The 24,333-nt window shown below is 37.4% G+C and overlaps 1 protein-coding gene across 3 annotated transcripts in view; it reads left to right on the top strand.

Moving 5' to 3' along the window:
- Positions 1–24,333, top strand: part of NR5A2 (nuclear receptor subfamily 5 group A member 2) — a 120,514-nt gene that overhangs the window by 84,712 nt on the left and 11,469 nt on the right. For all 3 annotated transcript variants that reach the window (XM_015889777.3, XM_025173336.2, XM_088153310.1), the window contains exon 6: positions 4,836–4,983. In XM_015889777.3, coding sequence (XP_015745263.2) covers positions 4,836–4,983 — 148 coding nt within the window. The remainder of the gene's footprint in view (positions 1–4,835; positions 4,984–24,333) is intronic.

The following is a 24,333-nucleotide window of genomic DNA, read 5'->3' on the forward strand; positions in this document are numbered from 1 at the left end:
TTGCTTACTCCCCTTGTACCCCATTTCACAATACTAATGCGCTCTAGGCATGCAAGATTTATCTCTGCCATATGATTTGGTATGCATGGATCTGATCACAACCCCTCACATGCGTGCCATTTTTGAATAGGCACCAACACTGTAAATTTTCCCCAAATATAACATGCATACCAACAAATGTTCACACAGTGCTGACGATGCAGTTCACTGCTGCCAGCTCTCGAAATGATGATGAACTGCTCACACTGTTTGTTTCAGCTGTTGAGCCCATAATTGAGCAGATAACAACAACAGGCACCCTCAAGCCCAGTTTCACAGGATTGCTGTCTCTAAATCTAGCCCTAGCACCTGGCAAGAACTATCATAGGCATTCTTTACAATGGCAAGCTTTAATTTGTTTAGATAGTAGATCTGACTTGCAGGATGCAACCCGCTGTGCCTGATACAAAGTACTGTCCACATCTCAGGGATTTCTGCCCATCAGCAAAAATAGATTTTTCAGGTTTTCTTATCTGGCTGGTGAGATGCATTTTGCTTGATGGGTCACACCTTTACCAAACTGACACTATAGACCAAAACTTCTTTATGTAAAGAGTCAGGACTAATTTTAATGGATGACCCATTTAATGAATGACCCAGATTCAAATCCGCCCTCAGTCATGGAAGTTCACTACATAACTTTAAATTAGTCACTTCTCCTTAGCCCAGGTGTTGTTGCACAGTTGAAATGAAGAAAGTTCTCTGAGAAAAGGAGAGATTTAAAATAATTAAATAAATAAAAGCAGGAACCGTGGATACATCCACCTAGGTGTACATAAACAAAGGAAACTTACATACAGATTAGCAATTTTGTACCAGTCTACATTTCATGAGATGGAATACGAGTGTATACAGTCATCTGGATAAATGAAATTGGGGCTAGTTTTTTTTTTTTAATTCTCTCTTAATATAATCACAGTCCATAAACTTACTAGATGTTTTATATCACTTTGAAGAGTTATCAGTTTTACTATTTGCATATTAGAACTAATTAGCAACCTCTCTAACATCATCCAGAGGGAGAGGTCTGTGCAGAACTTAATTCATTATCTTCTGTTATTGGCATATCATGTTAAAATGACAGGCATTGTATATTGTACAAGTCATCAAAATTTTAATTAATTTAATGAAAGCTGATTTCATTCTGCCTGCTGTCTCTGTGTAGGATGAACCCCTGTGTAGACTGAACCCTTTTTCACACAGAATATTTGAAAAGACTCTGCTTTGTTCCCCAAAACCACTTGCTGGAAATATTTTTGTAAATTAATATATAGTATCTCTTTAAAAATATTTCTTGAAAAAATATATATTTTCATATAATTTAAATAATCTGCATAATGTATTCTTGGTAATGCAGATTTGTCTTTATGGAATATTAAATTAATTTCACTGATCAATATAATCTGGATTGAAATTATTTGTCAAAGGGAAAAAGCCCCCAAAGATAGATATCTAGATATCTGCTTTTAGATAAGAAAACTGCACTCTTGAAAGTCAACTAAGAAATGCATTAAGCAACCAAACAGATGAAATTACTTGTGAAATAGAACTTATTCCAAGCCCAGATACTTGTCAAAGTGTTTAGAAGCTGGTTATTTTATAAATATACAACACATTTTTTATAAATATGCAACCATAGGAAACTAAATCACAAACTAAAACAATGAAATGAGCACAAATACGTATTTGTCTCAAAGTGGTTTTTATTTTTATAACTAGAAATATATTATAAGGAAAGTGATATATAGATTGATTTAAGAAATAATTAAATAAATTACTGCTTTCTCATTAACTACATGGACCATTAATTTTAACTTCCAATTCCCACTTCTATTTATTCTAATAAAGAAAATAATTTTCTAACAACATATCAGTATCATCATTATCATCCTTCAATTAAACTATTATCATTTCAAGCCCACTTCTACTGCCCATAGCATCTTTATAAGCCTTTCCTTTGTGATGGGATTTGGGAAGGGGTAAAATAGCCGAACTTTGTAATTACCTGTTCCTTGCCTATTTGATTCATACTCCTTTGATTTTTTCTTAATACATCCTAACAGCTGGGAGTTACTATCTTATGAATGCATCTTATAAGATAGTAAGTATAGTAAGAAGAATGTAGTAAGATGAGTGCAGTTTTTCCAGCCAGTGACAGTCCAGATATATTGTACTGCAACTCCTATAATTCCCAACTATTTTCAGTATTGCATTTCCCCTCTGAGGTTGTCATTCCTCTTGGATCTCAAAGGGAAAAATCTGAATTATCCTATTGCTTCTAGAATATCATCCCTGGGGTCCCAGAACAGCAACCCAATTTTTCTGTTAATGGCAGTATTATAATGCACAAATTATGATGATAACATCTCACAGATGTTGTTCTATAAGGAATCATTCAGTGAAGTCAGTCAAGGGTAAGTCTTAAATATCAGAGTAAAATTTCTCTGTAGATCAGATTCAACATCAGGATTCAGCCTGCATTTCCCCCCATGATTTTCAATTATACATTCTGAGCTAAATATTAGCTCCAAAGGATATGTTTCTTTCATTGGCATCTAGGCCATTGACTAGGCAGCAGAGATAATATTCCCTTTAACAAGAACGCTCCCCCCACCCCCACTCCAAGAGACATTAACTGGGGCTTTTCATGCACCGTTGAGTTTATATAAACTGATTGACACCTTTGGGGGTCATCTTTCCACTGAGTCATAATTTTGCTCACTCGTGAAAAAGATTTTCTTGGCTCTCCGTATTCTCTAGCTAAAGCTGAAAATTCAACTCATCATATTTACACAATAAAAAAAATCCATTCTGCCTTGTTTTTAATTGCAAATCTGACTCAAGGGACCAATTCTCCTGCTTAGGAGGCATCCCTGTGCCTTCTACTAGGGAACCAAGTGCAGTCAATTATGGTAATGAAATGTCAATAAATATAAAAATTTAATACAGTCGGCTCTGGTTGAGTGGCAGATGAAGACTTGCCTCCCAGACAAATCTGCTGGTTCTGCAAATATTAAATGCGTCTGAAAGAGGAGTTAGTGCCTAAGAGCCCACCAGTAGCAGTGGGTAAGAGAATCTATCTATTGGGGTTTCCCATTACATTATCATTGGAAGAGTATAGCTCCAGTAGTATTCATGAGATTCACTGGAAAATCCTGACGTATTATTAGGAAGAGAAGATGGTATGTTCTCTTTTATAAAACCAAATACAACTGGTTACCTTATCCAGGGATAACCCCTTCCCAGTCTACTTTCCTGACAAATTGCAGAGAGGAAATTGGCAGCATTTAATATGTCTTTGCAGCAATTCTACTTTTGCTAGTTACAGCCCACAAATAGGATGTTAAAAGGCCATCGTATTTAGAAACATTTGTTTACTCTGGAAGTGTAGCTGTGAATCTTTATATATTCAGATGTGATTTCAAATTATAGATAGTTCATGAGCCAGAACTGGGGAGCAGAAAGGCCTCTCAACATAAATGTAACTTTAAACACTGAGTTTACCTACATGTGATTCCTTATCTTAGTTTTCTAACTTGTAAAAAAAAAAAAAAAGACCATACTTACTTTCCATTGTCTTAAGATAATACAGACAATCACATTGAGGCCAGGTAGATTTAAACAGTAGCTTTAAGAACTGTCATGAAGATAATTTAAACAGAGTATTCAAGTAAACATATCTCCTGTTAATATACAATTACTTCTTTTCTGGAAGCTGAAATCCAGCACATTTGTTACTCATTAAGTTGGAGAAGGTTGGTTTAAATAAGTCATTCTGCAATAAAATGTTGTAGCTCAAAATACTCCTGTTCACTGTTGAGTCGTTCAGCTATGCATTCCTCTTAAACAACTCAGTTCCATTTGTCCCTGTACCTCCCTGCTGATTTTTACAATTACCTACTCCACTGTTTTTTCCCTGTATTGTTTTTTAATATTTGTTCAAACCAAAATACTCCCTGCCTTGTTCATACTTCATTTTTGTGTTGAGGTGATATAATCTGGCTACATAAGCAATAGTATTCATGTCACAATTTTACAAATAGAGGATGTTACCACAGAATGGTCCATACAAACAAAACAATAAATTAACAGATGAAAAATACAGATTAAAAAAAGAACTACTGTATATGACAGTAAGAGACATGTGTCTGTGTGTACAGTATGTTTATCTAGAAAGGTCAAGATTTTACTTCAGCCGACCTCTTGAGAACAGAAAGAGTAGATAAGATGAGATGAGATAAGTGTTTAACTCTTATCTCACAGATAGGCAAAACAAGACAGAGGTGTTATCTAGCCAATTTGATCCATTTTCTGAGAACTGATAGTTAAATTTTGGGGCACCATAAATCAACAAAACCAAAACAGTATTATTTTTCCTGCTTGGAAAGAAAATGCAGGAAGGACAACTAAGACTGTGTCTGATGAGCTGCTATCTAAGTTAAATAACATCTCTGGGATAATGTACTGACTGTGTGATGATGATTGTCATCCAAGATTGAAGGGTGCGGTTCAGAGTTCGCCAGGCCAGGAACAGCCTGAAAACTGTACGAACAGATTGATTGATTGATTGATTGATTGATTGATTGATTTCATCTATTTATTTATTTCATCTATCTAACAAAAACTTTCTATGAAAATGCCCCCCTTTCTCCTCCTCCTCCTCCTCCTCCTCCTCTTCTTCTCCCAGCACTTCAGAACCCCACATGTGGTAAAATGAATCAGTTTAACAAATGTATGAACTAAAAGCAATGTGCCTGGTTAAGGAGAGCCAACAAAATTCTGATACCCTTTTACAGGTGGATTATTCTGTAATCGCATCTCAGGCAGGTGCCACCCTCAACAGTCTCATGAGCCACGCACAGGAGCTGGTAGCTAAACTACGATCTCTGCAGTTTGATCTACGAGAATTTGTGTGTCTCAAATTTTTGGTGCTGTTCAGTTTAGGTATGTACCCTTATTACTTAATCTTTACTCAGATGAAAATAGATTGACTTTATTCTGCTGTTTAATCTTTCCCAATTGTGTAAGCAGGTTCTTTTTATTCTCTCCAGCCCAACAGAATGTTGGAAAGGAATTACATTAAGGAGCTCAGAACTCTGTCCATCTCTCTCTCTCTCTCTCTTTCTATCAGCAAGATTACTCTCTGAAAATTGAACAGAACAGGACCACATCTTTTTCCTTTGGATATATATTACATCTCAGTGGCAGTATGAGTCAATATATTATGAAGTTTTCTATTATGCAACAGAATGAGATGAGAATAGAAATCTAACAACTAAAGAGAGAGGTCTAGTTCATTCCTTTGCTGACTGTTGGTGTTCTGTTTTATGGGGTTATATGGGAGAGCATAGAATGTGACACTCAAAGCTCATCCACAGATCTTCCTCACTGCAGCTGGAAAATACCTAATGTTAAAAATGTTTTTAAGGAGATGGCCTAATGACTTGGCTTTCATCTCAGTCCATAGCTGAGACTATCTAACTCCAGATTTATCTGATCTGATGTTAGAGTGACGTTTCCCATCTTCTCTCAACCAATATTTGCTGTATGCATGATTCGTGCACCTCAGCAACAATTGGGTTGATGGTGCAGTGGGGGCTCAGGTCTGCCCAGCTCCTATCGGCTATGTCTGGCTACTTCAGACACACCCCTCCTCTCTAACTACTGGTGGCTTCCCTCCATGACCGTTTTGCCTTGAGCATCATGAGTTATCAGGACCAGGACCAGTCGTCTGATGCAAAGTATACCAGTGTCTTATCTACACAGACAGAACAATGCCCAGTTGGTATGCCAATGGGATAATACTGAAGTGGGAGAATCCTCCCATCGGCTCATCTCAACAATCCCCCAACAGGTGCTTTTAAACAGAGCAAGAGAGACAACAAGAGAGAGAGAGAACAAGCAAGAGATCAAGAGAGTAATAGAGAAAGCAATACAGCAAATGAGAGAAAGTTAGAGAAAGGTAAACAGAAGAGAGGAGCAATAGATATAAAGCAGCAAATTGATAGTAGAAGAGAGAGGTATGACAGTAAGAAAACACGAGATAAATGAAGCAAGAGTAATGGAGTGAGTGACAGTGAGTGAGACAGACTTGTTAAGCATGAGACAGAGCAACCAATGGAGGAGGCAATAGAATAGGTGATAGAGCAAGTGATAGACCAAGAGAGGATAATGGAGTAGATGGTAGAGCAAGGGTGGATGGTAGAGCAGTCAAGAGAAGAGGTGATGGGAGCAAGCAGTAGAAAAAAGGATGATGGAGGGTACAAGACTATGCAATAGAGCAGATGATAGAGTGAAAGTAGGTGATGAAGCAAGTGATAAAGAGGCAATAGAGCAAGAGAAGTCAGTGGAGGAGGTGATAAGAACAAGAGGACAAGCAAGGAAAAAGACCAAGCATACATGTCTAGCAAGAAAGACAGTGTAAAAGAGCAAGAGAAATAATCCATGAATTACCTACAGGGTTGGTGGGACTGCACTGCCTTAATAGGGGTTGGCTGCAGGTTTCTGATAAAGTAAGAGAAGCAGGAAGCCTCCAGTCCTCCTGGAGTTCTGACAGACAATTAAACCCACTGGTCAAAAGTTCCACTTTCCCCAGCCCTACTCCAGGCTAGTAAGAACAAATGAAAGTTGTTCTTCCCACCAGCAAGAGATCCATCAATCACAAATCACTTAATTTGTCTCCCATAAAAGCTGCCAGGACAGCACCACTAACCAGTTTCATTACCAAGGCAAAACAGAGCTCAGCTGGCATATTTTTGCATCACCTTGAAGAAAGCAGGTTAAACAGCTATCTGGGCATATTCTCAGTCTGAAGAATTGCAGTCTGTTCTGTTACTCAGCTAGATACCTCCCCATTCAGCTTCCATGTATAGACTAGCCTATGCATGCAGTATGGAGGGACAGTGGAAAGAAAGCTAAGCATGAGTCAGAAGAAAAACTCGGAAGTCAGAAGTAAAAAAAGCTCCTAAATTAAATTAATGTAATTTTTTTTAAAAAACCTATATGACTAATTATATATACCACACAGACTATTATATACACTACTGGATCTATTTTTTGTTTAGCATCTGATGATATATAATCTATCAATCAATCTCGATTTTGATGGGTTCCAAAAGAGAGGAAATCCCATGTCAAAGCTGTTGGATGAACATTTTATGGGCATTCTCACAAAATGCCTGTATTTACTTACTGGAAAGCTAACTCTTGATGTTCCTTCCTAACCTTCACCCCCATCGTCCCACAGTGCTTCCACTTCATTTTCCCAATAGCATAGATACCTTGCTGGAAATTCAGACTATGCCTGAGGCTGGTGTTTTGCTTTGCAATGTGTGAGGTTCCCAATTTTAAAAAATAAAGCAATAAAAAAAATGAAAATTAGGCTCTTGTAGGCACTCAGACTCAGCTGTTATGGAGTCTGCACAAGATAAGTTGAAAGGTGAGGATTGATCTTTTTGCCTCCCTCCTTCCCTTTTTCTTGGCTGTTTTATTGGCCTGAATATCCTTTCTTATTGTTTTTGTCTCAATTCCAAATGTGTCCAGAAAACTAGGAAGGTTTGGACTGAATGAATTCTAAAAATTCCTCCAATCTCCTCTTATCTCACTCCCTGAATGCCTCTTTTTTGTTCTGGCCATTTGTGCATTAGTGTGGCAAACAAGGCAACTAAGATTTATTTGCTGCTGATCAGGAGGACTTCCACAGCAAACATCTCTCTTTGTAGCTGGATCTCCTTCTCTGCCTACCAAGAGAAAAATCCATAGTATCTTGGAACTCCAAGTATCATAATATTGCACTTATTAAAATATATATCCACGGTAGTCTACTGCAACTAACGAAAGGTAATATAGCAGTATCTATATATTAAAAATTACATATTTTAATTGTAACTAGTTTGGTGGCTAAGAAAGAACTTGTCTGGGTTAGGAACTGTTCCCTAAAATGTATACAAGAAACAAAATCAAATGCCGTATAGCAAGGTTTTGTTATAAACACCATATGGCTGAAAGCTATTATTGTACGTATATTAAATAGAAACATAAGTTATAACCTTCTAGCCATGGAGTGCAATTGCAGGCCCATGATCTACACAGTGCACTTTGTCCTGCTTTAAGAAGTCTGCCCTCAGAAGATTTAGACTACTTATCTTCAATCCTGCCTGAAGTACAAATAACCTTCTTAACTTCCAGAATTCTAACTTACTCTTCAGACTTTCCCTCACTTTATAACTCATTCTTGCTTGTGGCAGGCAGGACCAAACACGTTGCCTTTGTTCATATTATAAACCATGGTGGGCTGATTCAGCTGAGATGCCGTTGAACTACAACTCCCTGCATCCTTCACCGTGATCCTTTATGGCTGGGACTGCTGGAAATAAAGTTCAGCGACTTCTGAAAAGCCACAACTTTCCCGCCTCTGATTTAGCCAAGAATATTTAAATCAAACTACGCAGAGAGATACACACACATCAGTTTAAAGCACAAATTTAAGGCAAAAAAAAAAAAAGACATGTTTTCTTTAAATCCTTCTGAAAACACATGCAATGCTATACTCATAGAAGCATCCTGATGTATCTATAATCAGTGCTGATTATTTAAGAGATCAAGATGGTTACTAGGTATAAGGAATCTCCACATTGAATCAGTGGATAAAACTGAGTGGTTCTACCCTGAGTGGATTAACCATTGTGATGCCAAATGCTGAAAGGTGGTGGCAAGTGGTCAGATAAGGCAGATTTTGCTAAAATTGTTCCCACTTCCTTCTGCTGGTTTTTTGCCCTTCCAGGATGGAATGAAATTTTCAATTTTAAAGGCAGTATAGATTCAATCCAGAGAATTTAGGAATCCTGAAAAATCTGTTGTGTCTCTTAATGTTGCATCTGTATTGTTAACTATAATAGCATATAGATTCGGTTTAAAAATCTGTTTGGTGAATTATATGCATTAGCTTTTTAGAATCACAAATCTGAAAAAATTAGAACAAAGTTAGGCATTAGCTAATCTTAAAGTTCTGAATTGGAGGTTACTGACTCTTTCCAGATGTTGATGACTAGGAAATAAAAACACTACTGTTGCAGAGGAATTATTATTTTCTTATAAATTAACTAGCTAGATAGCACAGCACCTCTTGCCATAATTTTGCATGTAAGATATTTTCACACGTGTTAGGCAATGCAGCAGAAATGTCTAAGGAGTTATGTAGCTTGCTCTGTGATGAAATATTTAAAGCAACTCTTCATACTTCAGTGATATTCTAAACAGCTGAACATCTGAATTATATCTGAAAAGTGCTCACATTTATTTTAAATAATTATTACATGTTGTCACTTTCATCGGCCACTTCAAGTACGTTCATTTATTTAGAATGCCTGTTATTCATTGCTCTTATTTTTTAGACTACCTGGCTGCACGTTAATTGAGGAACAAACTGTGAATCACACAGTAGGGACTTTGTTCTCCCATTCAGATCTTTATTTTTCTAAAACATTTATAATGGTTAAACAATATAAGCTAAAAACAACATTAAAGAAACAAAAGGGGATAAAACAATAATGCCGCCCAGAGTTGCTTTGTATAAGATAGGCAGCTATATGAATGTGACTAATAAATAACATAATATAACATAACATAAGATAACAAACAATACAAATATTAAAAGCATTGTATATATTCACAGATAAGCCGAGCATTTTAGGTGCAAAAATACACCCCCAAAATGGGTTTGGCTTATCTGCAGATGGGATTATCCATGAGTATATGCAGTAATACTTTTTTAAAAGTATTATCCTTGTGGATAAGCCCATTTGTGGATAAGCAGACTCTTGAATTTTTAACCAAAATACTATGAAAAATGTCCCACCCATGGATAAGCACAAGTTACCCATGGATAAGCTAACTGTGAAAATTAAAACATAAGAAAATTTTGAGGGTTGGCTTATCCACGGATGGGTTTATATGCAAGTATATATGATAGAACTATTACCTACACCTTGATAGGCACAGAAGGGAGGTTCCCCTCTCAAAAATGTACCTACCTGCATTTTGAGCACGGCATCAGCCATGACCCTAGAGCAGGAACGAGGGAGTGGTTATTGCCATCCCAGAGATGCCTTCTACTTTCAGAGGCACTATTCCACAAATAATATGATGTGAGATCCTGTTTGTGAAGTTGGGCTGTAGGGAACAGATAGGACATGTTATCTGAGAAGAGTTTGAACCTATTGGTCCCAGCGAAGTGGAAATGTACTTAAGGCTGTAAGTGCAGCCACCTGTTCATTAGATCCATGTCCCACCTCATTGGTTAAGGTTAGATCCATCCTTGAGTGATGGGCGGGTTTCATCCTTGAGTGATGGGGGGGCGGTCTGCCTGTGCTTAAGGAAGCATTGATCTGCCTCCTCCTCAAGAAGCCATCATTGAATCCCCCAGCATTGGACAATTTCTGGCCCATCTCCAACTTTCCTTTTCTGTGGAAGTTTGCTGAAACAGTGGTCAGGTTGCAGCTTCAAAGAGCTCTAGAGGAAGTTGACTATCTTGATCCCTTCCAGTTGGGTTTCAGGCTTGGGCAATTATTGTACTGAGATTGCATTCATCATGCTTGTGGATGACTTATAGCAGATTGAGATGAGAATGATTCCTCCTTCCTGTCCCTCCTTGATCTCTTGGTAGCCTTCAATAACATTGATCATGGTATTCTTCTGGAATGGCTCTGGGGGCAGATAGGGAGCAGGAGTTACAGTGGTTCTCCTCCTTCTTCCAGAGCCAGTTCCAGTTGGTGTTGATGCAGGGAGAGGTCTTGCCCTCGATCCTTGCTTTGTGGGATGGCTCAGGATTCAATTCTCTCTGTAATACTACTGTGAAGTTGCCGCTGGGTGAGATCATATATCAGCATGGGTATAATTAAATATCTGAAACCTTGGCTGACCAAGCAATGCCACTGAAGCTCTGTCTGGAGGCTGTGAGACTTCCAGGTGAAGTAATGGCAGACTAAGACATCTCCGAAGGAATGGAGATGATCCTATGATGGAGATAGATGGCCAGGCCACAAGCCCGGGCCAATGGAGCCTCTCTGGATGAGTAGAGGCCAAGAGATTGTCTGGAGGCTATGGAGGTATGGATGGGGAGGAACAGCATATCCCTGAAATCCAACCCCTGCCACCTTTCTGAAAGGTTCTGAAGACCTGGCTTTTCCCCCAGGGTGAGTCAGGAGATTTGGTGAGCCCATCTTGATTGATTATTCCTAATTATCTAAACCACCTAGGATACAATAGGTTTTACTATATTTTATTGATTTTTTTTTTTTTTTTGCTACAGGATTTTTTAATTATGTATGCTACCCTGAGTCACATGTCAAGCGGGCAGCTATATTTATTGGATAAGCAAACAAACAAACCCCCAAAAGATAAAATTATGAATAATAGCCAGTTGCTATATTTTTAAAAGGTAGACAGATATTGCACAGATTCCACATCACCACCGAAATATCAGATGGAAGGAGTATACAAATCAAGCAATTATCTGTACAAATATAGGTGAGAAATGGTATCCCTTAATCTAGTCCAGAACATTTATGACAGCAGTTTACATCCAAAGGCCTTTGTGCCATACGTAGCCCCTTGTGAAGGCAGAAGAGGTTAATTGTTTAATATGTGGGGAACAATCATATGACTTAATTTAATTTAATTGCATTTTTTTCTTGGCAAACATAAAATTGCAACTCAAAATTAAATATTCTTATTGGGCATAGAGCAGTTCAAACTTCACCCAAGTACAAGCATAGCGCCTTTCCGCTCTTCATTAGAGCAGCTGCGTGTTCCTTTTCAGGCTTCCACACGAGCCCACAAAAGGTTAAAGGTAAGAGCAGCATTAACTTAAACGAGCAGCTTGTTTTTTTCAGACTCGCACAAAAACCTGAAAAAGTTGTGTGCTGTTCTGAGGCTTCTCCTAAATCATTTCAAAGGCATGGACATCCCCAGGGAATAAATCTTGGAGACGCAACCATTCAGCCACCACAAAGCTATAATGCGTTCTGTTAAACAGTTAATAGAAGATAAAAACTTCTTTTCCCCTTTCTTAAAAATATAAATGTAGACTGTTCTTGTTTAGGCAGGCCTGGCCTTTTCCCTTGTTTAGCGTGTCCTCTTTCTGGCAGTCCCAGCCATGTCAACAGCAATCCAGTCCTTGTTTTCTTTTCCCCAAAATTTTCCATTTGTCCTTCTAGCTTTCCTTATTTGAAGTCAGCAAGGATGATTTGTCAAAGCTTCCATCGGAACAGCTTGTAAAGTGAAATGCCAATACAAGGAAAGTTAGACATCACTTGACCCATGTCCAGTCACTTGTCTGTCCACCAGGCTTAATGCTAGGATAGGCAGCGACTGATGGGCACTGTTTTCTTATCACTGTCAAGACTACAGATAAATGTACTTCATTTAAGAAATGAAGGCTTTATCAATGAGCAAATAATTGCAGAGCAACTATTGATCCACGTCTCACTTAACAAGAGACCACTGGAACTTGTACAAATGATAAACATTTAATCATTATGTATGGTAAACAACAGGCTCTTCCTGAACACAGAGAAAGCCTCAGTTTTCACGTAGACTCTGGTGCCTCCTTTTGCAACACTTGTGAGCAGTTTGTGCAAACAAACACAACTAAATTTAAGCCACTGTCACCTAAACTGTATGAATACTGTGAATACAGAATTCTGCCACTTGTTAAATTAGGCCGTTTGAATGAGTTTTTTATCTTTTTCCTCTGCTTGTAGAAAAAGGTGTTGCAACTCTTCTAGGTGGCTTCATTTTGAAAGCTTCACTTATGTTTTTTTTTTTTAATAGTTTATTCCCTTTTGTGTTTATTCCTAATTAGGTTTTTCCATATTTAGGAAATCTTCTGTCTGTAACTTAGTGATTTCTTCTCAAAACGCATTGATTTTTCTGCCATTATATGATAGTGAGGCTAATTTGGTAAGCTAATTTTTATTTTGAGGGGGGGAATAGCTCACATAATTATTTACCAGAAAGTATTTAAAAGTTTTTTTGCTGGTCATATTTTATTGTTTATTGTAAATGTTTTAAGAGCAACAAAATTGAAACAATGTCAGATTTAAAAATAAATTACGGCAAACTGGAGCTTTTCTTGTTCCATGCATCCATTCTGCAGTAAAAGATTTTATAACACATTTTTTCTAAAATAGTACCTCATGAGTAATTTTTTATTAAGGTAATTTTTTCTTAAGTAATTTTTTATTAATCTAATCAGTTCCCCACAATCAGAAATACCACTCTTGCTAGTCATATCTGTTGCCCATTATCAGTTCCATCTGTATGTATGGTTTATTGCTTTAAAATAAATATAAATAAATAAATAAAGTCCCATGAGATCATTGGCAGATTTCCAATGAACGTTTAGTAAAAATGAAGAATACCTGTGAACTATGGATAAGAATCCGACACAGTTTTTTGCAAGCCCTAATATGTTTCAGCTGAAGTCTCCATGGGCAGGTTGGTACATGAAATGACACATAGGACAAACACAGAATATTAAACCCTTTAAGTGTTTTTCATATAGCATGGATTACAGTATATAACATTGAAATACTGTGAGGTATAAATAAAATATACTTTAGTCTGCTTTAAGAGTTCACTCATTACAAGTAGGAGATATGCAATTCTATATTGACTGTCATTCTGTATATTTACCTAACAACTGCATGGAAGTCTTGGAAGGCAAACAGTGAATTAGGACAACTGGGAGATAAAACACTGATGGGGTTGATAGATGAGAAGTTCCACATTTCATTTGCTTTGAAGGTTTGTCAGTAACATTCACTGATTCCTATTAAGCAACATAGCCACTTATCATCAGAATTTCTCAAGCCTTGCCCAGAAATGAAGCTTCTGAAAGCCAGAGATCCAGCTCTGGGTAACAAGAATTAGAAGGATTCCTCCTTCTAGTTCACTTGCTGCCATATCAGGATTAAGAAGGCATCAAATCTTTCGTACCTGGTGACTCATACTGGGAGAAGCTCTGTGGATATCCACGCACTTTTTCACAGTTCACCTCTGTTGGCATGTGCCCATGTATTGAAGCTATTGTGGCCAGGAAATTGTGGTTAGCAATTTCAAATTGCTCTTCAGAGACCTGCACCATAATATTGTAAAAACAACTTGCTCTGAATGAATTAATTTGGTTGCCTTGAACATCTTAAAATTTCTCTTTTAATCTGCATCAGTACTTAAGGGAGGAGCTTTTTTATATTTGTAAAAGACACTGAAAGTCCTTGTCACATATGCTTCACACTTCTTCAGCTATTACTTTCCAAAATCCAGGTAGACTATCTTAATGTTTCTACTACTGTTAAAATTTACATTTCATTAACTTCCTGCCCATAATATTATCACCTGGGAAAAATATCTAAATTGAAGTCTCTCTTGGCCTTTGTTCCTGAATAACATGTGTATTGAATGGTGATGCCAGCAAATACATTTCTCTTGAAATTTATGGAAATGTTTAGAATTCTGAAAGGAGAAAGGATTACGCATTCAAGAGAGCTGACTGCTCATTGTTTACATCACAGAGAGCTGACTGAAGCAAACAATTCTACAGAAAGGTGAAGCTTGTCTTAATTTAAGCAGTATGATAGGTGTTAAGTACAGTGGGTTTTGCGGGGGTAGGAGTTAAGCAGTTCAGTAGTAACCAGATATACAATAACTCATTCTGAAGATCCAAATTTAAACTCAATAAATAATTATAACAAGAAAAAGTGAATAACATGTATTACACAGTTGTAGTTAACAGTAATAGATGAAACTTTAGGTGAATAAATGAAAAAAAAAACACTTATGCTTATATAAAAAACTTCTATTAGTTTAGAATATACATTTTCCCCCCAAATACTTATGACGAACATTTATCTGAGGGCTTTTATTACAATTGTTCTTCTTAATTGGTAGCTTATTTTTCAGTACAGTGAAAAAATATAACAAACTAAGTGTGGGTTTATACTGCCTATAGTTCTTATTCTAATATATACAATATGTATACCGCATTTGAACCATTTGGTGTATATGTATAAAAGCTGACAGGCCAGAAGGAAAGAAATCACAGTCATCTCAGAACCCATCCAATAGTGAAGAATTCATTATTGTATAGGATTTATTCCCTTTCAATATGGTCAAATTCAATATTTTTCTTACTGCTACATAAGTAGGATATATAACAATCTATATACTTCCCTTACACTTCATTGTCTGAAACTGAATAGTTACTTCCTGATGGTATTTCACACATTTAACATCAGTTAGAGCCTTCAAATATACACTTTCAGTAATGTTTCAACTTCACTGAATAACATTAAACCATGGTGTCAGGGGCAAGTAGCTTGCAACCCTCCAGATGTTGGATTGCTGTCCTACCAATCCATTGTGATTGGCCACGCTGACTAAGGCTAATGGAAATTTTATTTCACTGTCATCTGGGCAGTCACATGATATCCATCCCTACATTAAAAGTCTATTTCCTCCTACTCTTCTTTCCATCAACTCTGATCATGTGTACAGGCTACCAGAAAGCTTTTGTACGCATGTGGGTAGAAGAGGAAGAGAATGGGATGTGCCTCATTATTCTTGACACGTACAACTGTGATTTTGCAGTACAGCCAAAGAGAAGTGTTTATTGATTTGATTTTTTTTAATATCAACTGAACACGTATCAGTGTCCTGTGATTATCTTTAGCCAGTTTAAAGCCACATTGATTACTGAATGTAGGCTTTTCCCAGTCTTTGCTTTTTGAATTTATTTACAAGGAAACTAACAAAACCAAAGCACCAGTGTCAAATCCCATATGGTATACCTATCAACAGGAAAAGCATAACATAAAATGAACAGTAATTCCTAAAGTTGTTAAAATCCTAGATGGATTTGACTACGCATTACTATTCCTTCTTGAACAAGGGGGGGAAGGCTAAGGGGAGAGGAAACTCCATGCACAACTTCTTATCTAGGGCCTCAAACTCATTTTTCCTAGCAGGGTGCGCTCCTGTTTCCTCCCCAGTTCCTGTCAACCCAACAGGTCGAAAACTCACGTGAGTAGATAAATGGGTACTCTCACTCCGGTGGGAGGAAAAATGCTGGCGGCGCCTTGCAAAAAGGAGTTGGGAGCAGTTGCCGGTAAGCGCGAAAAACCGTGCGCACCCGAAAAGGGCGCGAAGCAACGGAAACCCCGCCTCCTGCGCTCGCCAGCTGGGCTCTGCTGTAGGAAGGAGGCTCTGGCAAACCACTTCCGAAAAACAATTGCCTTGAAAACTGCAAGGACTCGTCCAAGCAGTCACTGCAGGGTCAGCAATGACTGAGCGCAGACAAAAAAAAAAAAAAAAATCTGCAGGCCACTAATTATATAATGAAGAAAATAGAGGCTCCTTTCAGACACCATGTCACATCATGCTTAAAGAAGCTTAACTGTGGCAGAGTTGCTCATTGAGTGAGATGGGAAGGGACTAAATTTAAAATATGAATGAATGAATGAATGAATGAATGAATGAATGAATGAATGAATGAATGAATGAATGAAGTCTGAACAAACAAATCATAGTAAGGCCAGCAAACCACAATTTTAAAATGTAGCTTGAATTTGGCTATAGGGGCTGTGAAAATCCACATGACCACTAGATAGCTGAAAAGAGATTTTAAAAACCTTGCCAACCCTTTGTGGCCATCTAGCAGTCATCTGGATTTTTTCAGACCAATCCAGTAGTCCTACCCACCTGAGACAATGGGATGGGATCACAGGGATATGGGGCTGATTCAGGAGTGGTTCAAATGCCACATCTCAGGTACCTATGCTTTTCTACATTTTCTTCCCTCTATGTTTTTTGCTTGGCACTTGAAAATACGACCATAGTTGTATATATCAATCATATATTTTATTCTATTTTATTTTATATTTAATGTAATATTTCAATTTCGAGGCCACCTGACTCCACAACTTGGGAGGGTTACAAGTTTGAAAAAAAAAATTAAGAAGAAAACAACATATATCAAAAGTTAGGTTTGCAGTGTTTACACTGTTCCTGCAAGGTAGGCAGTTTTCCATCTCACCTTGTCTTGCATCCTGGCTCCTTGACTTTCCTGCTGTCAAAGTGCTATGTGCCTCAACACCACATTATTGTTTCTTTTAAATTAAGCAGAGAAATAATATTGATGCTCTCCAGCCCAGTGGCCAGTCATGATTTGTATAATCACCATGTAAGCAACCATAGGTGAAGCAGGGTCTCCTGTTGACCAGTTGAAGAGAGCACTGGTTGACTCATTCTGAGATTTTGGCATGTGAAAAATTGTGGTTGGAAAGTACCAGTTTGGGGGTGGGGGCTGAGGACTGAAAATGATGTATGTTTGTAAGGGTTGTTATAAATCCTGCTTATTTATAACAATGTTTTAAAAACTGAAAATGCCAAGAATGAACCTAGAATCTTATATATGTATGCTTTGCAATGTTTTCATTTCACTTTTTCTGATGTTAGGGATCAAATACTTTATTCTAGGTTTTGATAATTAATATCAATGATTACATAAAGTAAAATGTATTGCTGAAGAAACAAAACCTCCAGCAAAATAATTTTTATAAAGCACAAAGACATATGCACTAACCATGATTGGAAAGCCAAAATTTAGTTAAATACTGGCTAAAACACAAAATCATATTGGGTGTCAAAGGGAGCTGGTGTTTATGGTTTTATCTCATGCTAATTATTAGAGGGGGGGAAATTGGGCTTCAATATACATTTTTAGGATTATTGGAATGCCAATTTTAGGATTTGTTACACTTAACAGTTATGGAGAGTCTTAATATAGATTACCACTCTAGTAAGAAATTCTGCTTTTGAACTGCAGAAATCAGTTCAATAGATCTATGTATCCATAGATTGGCACTCATAGACCTGTCTTCTCTGTTGAATCAAAATGTATTTCTTTATATATAGGGTGTATATGTAAAAATGACTAATTAAAAAATGACTCTGTATGTAGCATTCACTCCAGAATGCATTGATTAGATTTAAAGAGTACCATTAAGGTCACAATCAACTTATTAGTAAAAGAAAACAAAACAAAACAGCCAACAATCATAACAAAAACTCTCCCAATCTCCAACAGGCTTCACTTCTTTGGGCTTCATTATTCCTTCCATACTATTCCCAGAGGACCCAGAAGAGCCAGATCATAATTTCCCTTCAAATACAGAAGCAAGGAGGAAGCCACCCTTCTCTCTGGGGGTACTCCAGGGTTCTGTGTCAACTTTCTCTAGGGACTGGGACCCACAGCAAACCTCCTCTGTTCAATCTTATTGGATAGGCAGATTCCACCCAGAGAGCCAGTTCTGCAGACAGCCAGGTCCTGACCCATGCATAATTTTAAAGATAATAATAACCAGTACCTTAATTGTACTCAGAAGCCTACTGGCAGTTAGTACAGCTCCCAAAATAGTGATGTCATTAGCAAACAGACTGGACCCAGTTATTACTTGGACTGTTGTATTCTGGACCAGCAAATGCTTCCAGATAATCTTCAGAGACAGGCGCTTCATGTAGAGTATATTGCAATTGTCCATATATAAGGTCACAAAGGCATGAGTGACTATCAGAAAAGTGTCCCAATCCAAGAATGGCTATGGTTGGCATAACGTGTAGAGCTAGGCCAAGGCTCTCTTGCTTCACCTGTCCTTGAAACAAGAGTCATGAATCCCAGAAGATCCCCATATTGCAGACCATCTCTATTCAGGGATCACAACTCTGCTCAGGGTCAAAGCTAGAAGAGTAGTGGAATTTTCTGAACCTATAATTACTCCATCCTACCCATTCTGCTGCAAGGATAAAATTGTCTTCTAAATTAATGCCTTTAAACAGAATCACACTTAGAATCATGAAGAAACATCCAGTTCTAATCAAATCCACAGATTTCAATTAATTCATCAGCAATTAATTCATCAGTAGTTTCTTCTAATTAATGTATTTTTGCCTTCCTATTTGGACTGCAAGATATAAATTCATAGTGAGTTGATTTTTCCTATATAAAGTAGACAAATTTTGGCAATCTAAAAAAAACCCACACACAATGAAATATTGTGTTATGTCCTTTAGTGCTATTATGGGCACTCAGTCTGTTAGGACATATTGGGTGATTATAGGCCAGTCTTTTCAGAAAAAGCCATGGGTTTCAAGTTAGCAGTAACCATCTATCAATTCTAGAGATTATGGCATGATTTACAGTCCCAGCATGGTGTATTCTCTGATTTTCTGCCTCTCTATGAAACATTGTGCTTTCCTTTTCTATTGATGTATCAACTATAATAGTTACAAGCAGCTACAGAAAAATCAATAGTGGACTTTCATTACTGAGAACATAAAGTAAAAGAGGGCCACGCTGTGAGAGTCTTGCTGTTAAATAGTCACTGACTGCAAGGTACACAATAAATGTCTGTTATTTTGGTCTAAATGAAAGATGTCTGAATTTGAAACATCAAGCATCTCCAATTCTGGACACAACCAAAGCTTAGGTCAGGTTAGCTTAGCTAGCAGTTCTTCCTTGAGGCAAGGAGCAAGACGGATCTGTCTTTCCAACAATGAGACCTGGATTAAAGACAAAACAAAAAAGCTAAATGAGAACTGCAGATGGCGTTTTTCTGTAAATTGTGTCACAAGCCTTCTGGCATGCTCACCTGACCTGAACTGGACATTTTAATTGTAGGGAGGTTCACTATATCTCAAAAGGGTGCTTTACTCTAGGATGAGCAGAGCAATCATCTGAGGCTTGTGCACTTTGATAAGCAGGAGTTAGGAGAAACTGCTTCAAAACTTCATTAAAAATGAATTAATGTAAGGCTGGAGATTGCATCTGGCATCAGCAATGGAATGCCTTGGAAAAGACTTTAGGCTATTGAAGCTATCTGAGATCTTTTTTTTCCCCATATCAAATTTCCTGGTCATGTATGCACAATACTACCAGCTGGGAGTTCTGGGAATGACGGACCTTATATGTTTGAATATATCTTGTAGGACAGCATGTTGGGAAAGATTGCTTTGTCTCTGTGGTGATTGCTGAATGTTTATTAATTTCCATTCATGTTTCAGAATTACTTCAGGCCTACTGAAGTAGTATTCAGGAACACCTTATCATCTATAAAGATTTACCAGCAGTTGGAGACATCAGGGAAATTTATCTTGCCTTAGTGTCCAAAACCAGATCATTCCTCAGGGATCAATATCAATATCTATATAGAAATTTGTGTTTCTGTGATTAATATTTTAAAGAGGTAACATCACTTCAAGGTGCCACTTCTTCCACTAATTTTTATGTGGTGATTCATTCATAAAATTAAAATGTAAGACTGTGAAACTTCATCACTGGTATTAACCCTGCCCCATAAATCCTTGGCAGCGGCAGTATAGCAGTAGTAACAGTAACGTCAGAGGCAACACAACACCAAAGACACTCTGGTACTCTGTTGTTGTTCAGTCTTTCAGCTGCCTCCAACATTTTGTAAGCTGATGGACACAATCTGACCTGTAGTTGCTAGATGGAGAAACCTAGTTCATTAGGACACCTGAACTGGTCCTGCCCTGCTAACATCAGATGTTTGGTGGAAAGGGAAGCAGGAGAAAGATTATGTTGTGTTTCTGACAATATCATCAGGAATGTGGCTAAGTTTCTGAATTTGGAACAGGAGCTGGAAAAAATTAGCTATTTCTAACTCTTTTTTTTTTTAATGACTCATTTTGTTAAATCCAGTCCCAAATCACCCACCCTTTAAGTGTCAGCTTTCTGTGGTTAGTCCACATGTTCTGCTGTGCACAAGGCAAATTTATGTATTTCCTATGGCAATTAGATACATTTTTAATTTACATAGGCCAAGATCCAAGGGCTGGTAAGTGTTCCACTCGCACTATGAGTCTCTTCCAGCCTACACACTTCTCATTGGGGCCTCTTTCTCCTTTTGAAGGTTAGACAACCTTCTGCAAAAGCAGTTAATGAATCACAAGGGAATGCAGTTACAAAATTGGTGACCCTCTGCATGCCCTACTTGTGCGTACACACACACACCAATGTTCTTTTTGCTTGTAATGGAGTTCTTTGGATTTTATCCATTCAGTCACAAAATTATAAATATATGTTTGGTGTTAATGGCTTCTTTAGGATATCAAGACAACAGTTTAACTGTCATCTCCTTGTAGCTGTTTGCTTAGAATGAAAATGATAGTCAATCTCCAAATTGTCTTTCCTTTCTTTTGGCTTATAAGCTTATTTCTTCAAGGAAGAGGAAACACATAATAACTGCTGAAGTTCGATCATTCTTGGCTTAATGCAAACTGGGATTATAAATGTTGAAACATTTTCTTCCAATGCTGCAACAGGATTAAAGATAGCTTAGGCAATTGATGGATAAAGCCCCCTTGGCCAGAACTAGAGCACTTCCATATGGTTTATTGAATTTTGGAAGAAACTGAGGCAGCAGTAAATTATTTCTTATCTGCTTATGTTACTTTGTTTATCATCTTGATATCACTGTGGTGCACCATTGATGAGCATCCTTTCCCAAGCCTACCAATCTTCTCTGAAAAGTTTTTGAAACATAAATGCTGTTTGAAACCCTTTAAAAAAACAAAGTGAAGGCTTTGGGAGGAACATTGCCATTCACGAAGTCACCTCTTCTACCTTCTCAGAGTAGATCTTAAATGTGGAAAAAGGGCTAAAATAATAATTTCCAAACAAAAGGTCAAGGAGATAAATAAGAGTTTCAAAACAAAACAAGGTGGGCAGAAAGAATCCAGAAATCAGCATGAAATTTCCATTTGAGAAGGAAATGGGCATAGACTTTCCTTTCACTCATTTTGACATATTCTGCACTCAGCATGTTATACATTTCTCTTGACACCTGTGGCTTTTCAGATTTGTCTTATGAAGCATCTCGTATTGTTTGGAGAGGTCACTAGCATGGTAGAATTCCCAGTCCCATGAAATAATTATCTAAGCCAATGTATTTAGCCAAGCTCATAAAAGCTTGAATGCCATAATTACATGCAAATATCATTCTCTTCCCAAGAACCAGAAGAATGCCTTTGAGAATATTTATAACAAGAAGTGTTCGACTGAGAACTCTTGTAATTTTTATCATACCTGAGGCTGTTTTCCTCATTCGATTAGCTGAATTTATCCTGAGGCAAGCCAGACATCTAGTACCAGCTAAATTCAGCAACTGGAGCTTGCATTTTCGCTTAATATATCCCCACTTGGATCTGCCTATTTAATTCTCTTTCATATGATAACACTAGTTTATTCATAGTCTGGACTTGCCACCTGAACAAACCAAACTACGCATCTTATTCCAAGAGCATAAGAAAACTTGGGAGGGAGGAGAGAAAAAGAGAAACAAATATGAGTTCATCAGTGAAAATAAAACGAAAAGTTTGAGATTTGGTTTATTTTCTAAACCGATGACAGATTCCCCCCCCCCCCCCGCAATTAGGTAAAGCTGTTTTTGTGTTCTTGGGTCCCCCCTCCAATTTAGTAGATACAGATTAATTTTATGAATGCACATATTATACTCAAAAGAGGGCTTTGCTTTAATGTAAGAAAAATGTATCGAGAGAAATGTCTTCAGAAAGTAAATGAAAATCCTTGTATTTCTTCTTATATATTCATCAATCTGGCTAGACTGCTCTGGCATCTTCAGAATAATTTGAAAATAATTAAAAGTTAAATTTCCAGTTGAAGGTACCTACCGCAGAGGTCAAAAAAATTATTTGTAACCACACAATCAAAGCCCTGCCCCTTTTTTTATAGCTCTTCAAGTAGCACAGTCTAGACGCCCCAGTTTCCATTGGTTCCAGTCAGTTGGTGCTCTAATGAACCTACAGCTCCTATTCACTTCAAAGGGGCCCTGGTCTTTATAATACAAAAGGAGCCACTGTTGGCTCCATGTATGGTTTAAGGAAGCCTATTTTGCCAGCGATAGAGAAACAATTTTGGCATATTATTCATTATTTTAATCTATCCTTTAAGCAGAAAATGCTATGAGACAGACCTAAGAAGCTTGTTTAACAAGGAAAAGAGAATGAGGAGGGAGGAGGGGGAAAAAAAAAACAAGTATAGATTTCAACTCTACTTCCAACCAGCTGCTGGAATGGTTTCACTGCCACTTGGGAAGAGATGCAATGAAATCCCCCCATTTCTTTTCTCTCCTTTATAGTCTATCTGACCATGTTCAAAATGCTTGTGTGGTAGGGGAAACAAATTCCAGGAGTGAACAGTTTAATTTTATTTGTTGTGATTTGTAACCATTTGTTATAGGAGATATATCAAAACTCTCCTCCTTTGACCTCAAAAGACATTTTCCTGGTTCAGAGGGTTTCCAATCTAGCAAAGGAAAGAAGGCGTAGCTGATCTGTTGTGTAGGAAAGTACCATTTTACATGCTTTTTAAAAAAGAAAAGAAAAAAGAAATATAATTTTAAATAATACACCTGGCAGCTTGATGCCATAAAATGTTGTAAAATGTGCTTTTATTTGACTTGTGAACTGGTCTGTAACAAATTGTGGTTCTAACTATCCTTAATAGTTGGAGTTAAATAGGATTCACACCAATAATTCCAGCATTTCCTTACCATATAAGCATCTTATTCTGCATTTAAAAGCAAGTATCGTTGAGTCGAACCTATTATTTCTGCATGAATGGAAACTCATGAGTTGTTGTAAAGCACTTTAAAAAGGCAAAACTCCAAAAACAATCTAAGTATTATTTAACATTTCATTGAACTTCAAAAATATTTTATGGCCACAATAAAGAGACAGTGTCCAAAACTTACTCAGGCAAGTAATAAAAATATTAAGTATCAGTACTTGCCTTGGCCAGCTTGTTCACCTTGTGTGTTCACTCCTCTTGATAAATGTTAAAGGCCACCATCCTTGTTCTCACATAGCAAATGAGGTCACTTACCAGTTGTGCATTGGTTGAAGTTTCCTGCCCACTTGCTGGGAGTTGGATTTTTTTTTCCTCTTAAAACATAATTAATGCCTTTACATTTACATTACACTTCTTCATAAAGAATACCACAAAAGGTGACTGTACTGCCCCCATCATAGCAGGGTGTTACAGCAATGTGTCATCATAATCATGTCTTTTTCATTGGTCCTTTTTTGAAGAACAGCTAATAGCTTTCTGATCTCCTGCTATGTACCGTTTCCACTGCTATGCTTCTTCTACTTTACATTGTCTGTGAAGCATTATTGTCCCCCACTTAGTTTTCCTTT

This window comes from Python bivittatus, unplaced genomic scaffold (genome assembly GCF_059951505.1).
Source record: "Python bivittatus isolate LINGU-HERP-01145 unplaced genomic scaffold, Pbiv_v1 ctg000700_np1212, whole genome shotgun sequence".
In the NCBI taxonomy this organism is placed as follows: domain Eukaryota; kingdom Metazoa; phylum Chordata; class Lepidosauria; order Squamata; family Pythonidae; genus Python; species Python bivittatus.